The following is a 7,377-nucleotide window of genomic DNA, read 5'->3' as shown; positions in this document are numbered from 1 at the left end:
TACCGCCGTAGAATCTCAAAGAAGAAGAACTTTTTGAATAAGGAGCGGTTCGAAGAAGTCAGGTTCAACTTAGACAACAATGACTAAAAAAAATTAGATATCATTTTTTAACCGAAATTACATTAAGTAGAATTCCAATGTTTGATCGAATGTTGATCTCGAGTTAAATTGACCTTGATATCTTAGAATAGTTTTAAGAATTTTGAGCTAACAGGCTAATCGGATGGATGCTACCGTTCCTATTCTAGAAGTTCGTGCTGAATATTTCTGATCTCATATGAAGCTGCTGATTTAGACTACGCTTAATAAGACGGTTATAGATTTTTTAATTGAAGAATGAAGCCATCCAAACCGCTGTTTATGAAGACCTACGGGAAGCAGATGCGCAAGATTTCAGCTTGGCTCTCCCCTGAAAACCGTAAACAGGTCTTCGATAGTTCATTCTCAACAGATGGTGATATCCCCGTCTTAGAAACATCGAATCGTTTGAAAAGGTATGTTCGAGCCGTCCAAAGCCTGTCACGGTCCTCCTCTGTTCAGTTCAGTGTATTATTGTCATTTACTTCAAAATTTTGCTGCATTAGTTCTATGTATAAGTTACTGCATATTCACCATGTTGTCAAATACTGTTGTTTTTTTTAAATGCAGGTTAAGAGACATAGATATAAGGTTGAACGTAAAGATATCCTAAATCGCCCTTCTCCTCTGTGACGTAATTTCCGTTCAGTCTCTTTCTTTCTCTGTTTACAGACAGAAAAGGTTGAAGGTGTCTGATGTCACAAATCCAGTTGGACGTCTTTCAAAGAGAAAGGCCATGCTTTGCCTGGTGGAAAAGAGCTCAAATGAAAACAGTTCCTCCTCGTCCAGTTTTGAATCTACTCAAAAAAGCAAAACCATCAGGTCTGTAAACAAATGTGCATCATAATCTCAATTATTTTTTTTAGAACAAACTGTCAAAATTGGGAGATAAAATATATCTGAAGTTATTTGCATCAAAGTTATTTGCATCCATAGATGTGCTTTCTTTGCTGAGTCACTCTTGAGACCACAAACAATTAGCTTGGTTTGATGTTGTCATGTTGTACTACTGGTGAAATGAGCTGTGGTGCCATTATTAGACATGACTGTCCACGAAAAAAGAAAGCCAAGGTTTATAAATCAAAGACCAGCAGTGATGACAGCGTTAGGAGCCCCCCAACTCTTCAAACAGCTCATCCCAGAAAGACCAGGTCTGTGCACTCCATAATTTGCTGTCAATTAATGGGGGGAAAAGCTGTTATTGGTAAATTAAAAAATCTTTTTTTTCAGTGATCATCTTCCATCTGTGGCGCGCTTTGTAACTCGACGCAGGCGCATTGCCACTGCAAAATCCAAAAATCCTAAAGCATCATTCAACTTGGTGAATTCTTCTGATGATTTTGCTTCTGAAGTCTTAGGCTGCAGGAGCATTCTCAGACCTTCTAGGAGGAGGAATGTCCCCCCAGCATTTCTTGCATCGAGCACCGAGAACTTGAATATTTCAGGGATTTCCAGTGTTGCGGCCAACACCTTGAAAGAAATTCCCTTCAATGTGCTGCCACACCAAACCCTTAGATCTCACTCAAGGAAACCCATCTTTTGCTCGACACCATCAGCAGGACATTTCGCTAACAAGCCATCTCTTAAATCCATAGCCGTCAAGGATACAAGTGATCAAATGGGTTCTCCTCAATGTCTGTCTGTAAGTTGTATTGGTGTTCCAAACCCATTTCACAGGGAGCTTGATTCACTGGGGCAGTCTCCACCACTTCCTGCACCTAACCTTCATTCTGATGAAAAATTATGCCTGAGCTTTGGAGAGCAGGAACCTTCAGGTGACTTATTTGTGAAGACCAAAAGTTCCAACGAGACAAGAAGCTGTAGCGAGGAAGCCAAAAACCATAGTGTTAACACAGAAATCCAGAATGGAGAGAATTCATTACGTGTAAATCTGGTCTCACCCAAAGACCTTGAAAGCAACATTCAGATTCTGTCAGCAACTGGAGAGCAGGAGTTGCTCATGGAGGCATTAAAGGAGAGATGTGTGCGTGTACCCTCCACTGTGCAGCTTGAGAGATTATACAGCCCCACAGTGAGTCAGCTCCGCAGCCAAACAACCTATTCGTCCTGTTTGGGACATTCAATCATGAGCAACAGCTGCCAGCCCTTGGGGTCATTTAATTTACAATTATCTGTCACTGGGAATAAAACCAATGCTTCCATACGGTCAGTAGATACTTCTAGTCAGTCACCATCAGTACAATATGTTAACACTTCCCACAATGTTGATGGCAGGAATGGGTTTCTAATGGATGGACAATTACCAGCAAACAGTCACCAACATGCTGTTGGTGAAGCTCACACTTCACAAATAAAGAGAAGATGCTTAATGATGAACTGCTCAGTCAAGATGACAAAACAGTCTGTTGCTCAAATGAATCAACAATCCAAAGACTCTAAAAAAGAACATTCAAACAAGGTTGTTGGCCTGGAAGATCACACACATTCTGGAGACAACAGTGATATAATGTCTACTTCAAAGACAGTTATTGGCCCAGAAACGGAAAACAGTCGACCACTCGCAATTAGGTTGAAGGAGGACTGTTTGACCAACAACATCATCGTTAAAATAAAGAGATTAAGTTTATCGCAGCTGAAGGGATTACAGAGTAGACACGGAAGTATTACTAAAAACCCAGAGGTGTTGGACTCATTCAGCAATGACCAGATCAAAGATCACCTCCAGACTGATGACGACAGCCACAGTAATGAGGACACTTGTGCTCCAAGAGCTGCTTTGAAAAAAATTAGTTTAACTAGTCCAGAAGACGTAATTATGTGGGACCAAGACAAAATATTGCTAAAGGATTCTAAAAAGGTTACACACAACAGAAAAAAGACATCGATAGCTGTTAGAGACAAGAAAAGGACTACGTCCACAGACCGACCTGGGACGGTCAGAAAGGCGCATGTGAGTGGCCTAAGTGTGAATCGCTGGAAAAACAAAGACGCCTCCAAGTTCCAAGTCAAAAACACAACTGCACATGCTGGGAGTACCAGTTCTGTAGACTGTAGCATCAGTGAAATGATCCCTGCAAAATCCAACCAGACCAAGGTCAGAACCATACACACTTAACCCAAGTAGACGTGCTTCATTACCAAATTGCTATTTTTGTAATTACTTGGAGAAATAACCCTGATTACAACTATAAAATATGTTTTCCGTATCTAGGAGCTGTTGGGATCAACCATTCATTTTTCCACACCTTTGAGAGTGAGTCGGCTCAACCTCTCCTCTCTGTTGGCCGACTTCACTCCAAACACACACACCTGGAGTCGCATCAAAGCTGTTCTATCTGTTCATCGCAAGGGCATGGGTAACGTAACATCCAGAACACTCTCTTGTTGCAGCATCGGTTATTTAAGAATATAAAATCTATATAAACTTTATAATCTTGTATCTTATTTCTCCTGTTGTTCATCATTTTTTTTACCCTTTGTCCTTTTAAGTGGTGCAAACCCCACCAAGTTCCTGTCAATGGACTCTGGACACTCCTAGGAGAGCGACACTGGCTAAAGTCAGCCAGGATCTTTTTGCAACACCTTCTCGTGCATCAACTGCCAAACGCCTTCCGTCGCAGCTGCTTCTCAACAGTCCGCTGGTAGAGAAGAAAGTCGGCACAGGAACAAACAGACTCATCTATTTCCTAACCTAACCTCCTTCTGCGTCTATTTCCTGCTGTTATAGGTCGAGTGTGCCAAAGGCAATCTGTCAGATGCAGAGAAAGTGTATGCCGAGTGTGGCCAGCGGTGTGCTCTACCCTGGGAGGAGTGTATTCACCCTCAGCGTATGAAAGAGTGCCTGAAAATAGGCGAGGGGACGTTTGGTGAAGTCTTCTCTGTCACCAGTGCCTCAGGAGAAACTGTAGCCCTCAAAGTACGTATGACATGACCAAACCAGTGATGGTTTTAATTCAACATGGATGATGGTACCAAACAGGTCATAAGCCCTCATAATTAAGGTACTTGTAAAGGTGATCATTAGCGTTTTGGCTCACAGGCTGAATACGGCAACATATTTTTATGCTAATTTTCTTTGGAAGGTAGTTGTTGTTTTTTTTATTCTGCATCTAAAAGGCAATCAGTGATCTGTAAGTTTTAGCTGTAATCATTTCCACAGTTTTAAAATAATCTCTGGAAGCATTGTTCTGTTGAGACAGTTGAGAAATTACGGTAGTCTTTTAAGATTTTCAGTCTGATCAGTGGATCTGTTTGATCTACAGCCACATTTGCCCTTGTAGTCAAGTTACAAACATCACTGTTATCTATTATTATCTTTCTCAAGATACCAGCAAAGCATCTTGGCTATTTTAGCATGGCTTTGTGAACAGTTGACAAAAGAAATCTTGTTTTATAGCTCCTGTGAAAATTTAGGTCATTCCAGCAGTATGAAATATTCATCAATTTGTTATTACTCCATTAAGGGATAAAGCACAGTAGATGATGGAGGGATGGATGGAAAGGTGTGACAGAAGTTGTTTTCCTAACAGGTTATTCCAGTAGAGGGCAGGGAGCAGGTGAATGGTGAAGACCAGAAGACATTTGGGGAGATCCTGCATGAGATTATTATTTCAAAGTAAGTCATAACATCACCTAATTGTTAAAACTCACACTGCTGAAGTCACTGAGATATATTATATCTTATATTAGCTGTACATGTGATCTTTTTGTTTTTCTCTTTTATAGGGAGCTCAGTGACCTGAAGGAGAAGGAGCAGAACCAGACTAATGGATTTATTGGACTCAATGAGTAGATGTTTTTTTCTAAACTGAATCATTCTGTTTATTTGTCTTCTTTCATTTTAAATAATGATTTACTTGTACTTACACCTTGTCAGCCTCCATTGTGTCCAAGGCTGCTACCCTCCTGAATTCATGGAAGCCTGGGACACTTTTGACCTGGAGAAATGTTCAGAGAACGACAGACCAGGTCAGTGAGAGCCAAGCTCCATCTGTTTAATGTCTGTTTGAGTTTTAAATTAATGTTCAGAACCTGTTTCAGTGCTTCAAACTCTGCTCACGTCAAAGGGATGATGCTGAATGTCCTAACAATTCACTTTTTGTAAAGCCAAAACCACATTTTTGAAGGTGACTGTGATATGTTTCAGGTTAACAAGTAGGTTTTCTTCTTTTGACAGATTTCTTTGAAAACGATCAAATATTCATAATCCTGGAGTTTGAGTTTGGAGGCGCTGACCTGGAGAACAGTAATGGAACAGTAAGCAAAGCCATGAGTGAATTTTCTGTAGGGGTACTCTCATCCATTAAAGCTGAGTCTAGTTACTATTTTGGCTCATCGGTGTGGTGGCTCATCTAATAACATATTTGCATATATTCATGTGTTGCTACATAACTTTACTTTGTTACATTTGCACAATCACCATATAAAGCACATTTCCTCAAACATTAATGGTGAAGAGGCTTACATTAAAATACTCATTACAAGTTAATGATAAAAGGAGGCTGCAGAAGCTGCTCGGCATTCATTTTATAAGTGCCAGGATCCTGCATTTATTAATGGAACCATGTTCTTTCTAAAGTAGCCTGGGTTAGTTTAGGGTTAGATTATGGATCCACTGTGTTGTATTTCGCTGCACATTCAACCATCTTTCCCTTTTGTCAAGCTGTCATCTGTAGGAGTGGCAAAAAGCATTCTTCATCAGGTCACTGCTGCCCTGGCTGTGGCTGAGCAGGAGCTGCATTTCGAACACAGGTTCTGTCTGTCTGTCTCTGCAAACTATTAACTTAAAAAATGTGTGCCTGTGCTGGCTTTCCTGGGAGTGGTTGTGTGTACCGTATATAGTTTTTTCCCCCCAGTGAACTGGAGTGTCACATCGTTCCTGAATCATTTAGAATCAAACGTGTTGAATTGCTGCTAATGTGCTCACAGAATGATGAATGTGGGATTTTTAAGGGGTGCGGTGTCATGTAACAGCAACTTTATTCCCTGGTTCTGTTTTTTGCAGGGACCTCCACTGGGGCAACGTGCTGGTCAAACCAACCAAGCAAAAGAAGGGGAGCTTCCTTCTAAATGGAATAGAACACTCTGTAGAAACCATGGGGGTGCTGGTCCGCATCATTGACTACTCTCTGTCCAGACTGGAAATAGGTCAGGCTTTTTAATTTAGTTTGAAATGTTGTCTTGGAAACGCAACACATAAGTACTGATGACAGTTCTCTGCTGCCCACAGATGACCTGACGGTATCCTGCGACATCTCAAATGATGAGGAGATTTTCATGGGCCAGGGGGATTATCAATTTGATATCTACAGACTGATGAGAATAGAGAACGGGTCAGTGTTTTCATTCGGTATCACTTCATGTTCCCGATAAAGAAAAGGAATCAACCAACACAGATTTATATTTTTTCAGTCAAACAGTGTCAGTTTTATTTAGTTTTCTAAGAATATTGTCAAAAATGTCATATTACACCAGTATGTGAAACTGGACCTTGCATCCGGTATGTTGTTTTGAGTGACACTGTTCCTTATTGTGTGATGTCAGGAACAACTGGTCTGACTACCACCCCCACACCAACGTGCTTTGGCTCCACTATCTGTGCTCCAAGCTGCTTTTAATGAAGTACCGCAGCTCACGAGGGAAGGGTGTCAAAAGGATGAAAGAGGCGCTCACCCATTTCAGCAACAACGTCCTCCAGTACAGTTCTGCCACAGAGGTGCTGCAGAACTGCCCCATGTTTCAGTAGTACAAGAGCACTGTGCACACCCTGTTTGCTCTGCTGTTCATGCTCATGCTGAATTAGGTGGTGATCTGTTAATATTGATGACTTCTGACACATAATGTTATTTTTGATGACCTCTATTGGCAGTCATTGATCTACTTGTCTGGGCAGTTATTAAGGTCACTTATGTACATTCATACTGTCTTTAAGTTTATTAAAACAACCAGTTTCAAATTATGTTTTCAAGCATCTTAGCATTTGTGATGATTTTTCTTTCTTGTCATAGTTTTATAATTGGATCCATTTGTCAGTTTATCAGCTCACAGAAGAGATGCTGATGCTGGGGAAACAACCAATATGGAAAGAGATTAACCTAAAAACACACAGTCCTGGGATCTTCATGACTGGACATATAATTACATGTTTCACATATAAGAAGCTTTAGTACACTGATATACAAAAACAAAATATTTTATTCAGTATTTTAAGATTATCATACAACTTTTTAAAACAAGCTTCGTTTTGGTCTGGTGAGTTATGTCTGTCCATAGTAATGAGGATCTTGGTTGAATATGTGGAATGCTTCCAAACTTGAAGGGACACATTTTTAAAAAAAA

The 7,377-nt window shown here is 40.5% G+C and overlaps 1 protein-coding gene across 1 annotated transcript; it reads left to right on the top strand.

The window, feature by feature from the left end:
- Positions 1-6,999, top strand: haspin (histone H3 associated protein kinase). The gene is made up of 15 exons (XM_011612605.2): positions 1-494; positions 751-900; positions 1,119-1,229; positions 1,309-3,133; positions 3,251-3,395; positions 3,529-3,680; positions 3,767-3,955; positions 4,569-4,654; positions 4,765-4,827; positions 4,916-5,007; positions 5,216-5,295; positions 5,702-5,790; positions 6,044-6,186; positions 6,269-6,371; positions 6,583-6,999. The coding sequence occupies exons 1-15, from the start codon at positions 337-339 to the stop codon at positions 6,782-6,784; spliced, it is 3,588 nt and encodes a 1,195-aa protein (XP_011610907.2). The 5' UTR covers positions 1-336; the 3' UTR covers positions 6,785-6,999.
- The last annotated feature ends 378 nt before the right edge of the window (positions 7,000-7,377 follow it).

The sequence above is a fragment of the Takifugu rubripes genome, chromosome 17 (assembly GCF_901000725.2).
Source record: "Takifugu rubripes chromosome 17, fTakRub1.2, whole genome shotgun sequence".
Classification (NCBI taxonomy): Eukaryota; Metazoa; Chordata; class Actinopteri; order Tetraodontiformes; family Tetraodontidae; genus Takifugu; species Takifugu rubripes.
This window is presented reverse-complemented; position numbering and strand designations above follow the sequence as displayed.

Excerpts from the sequence above, each read along its gene's own strand:
- haspin (XM_011612605.2), top strand. The coding sequence starts at position 337 with ATGAAGCCATCCAAACCGCTGTTTATGAAGACCTACGGGAAGCAGATG. Across the intron at positions 901-1,118 it reads CAAAAAAGCAAAACCATCAG|ACATGACTGTCCACGAAAAA; the intron begins GTCTGTAAACAA and ends TGCCATTATTAG. Across the intron at positions 3,134-3,250 it reads CAAAATCCAACCAGACCAAG|GAGCTGTTGGGATCAACCAT; the intron begins GTCAGAACCATA and ends TTCCGTATCTAG.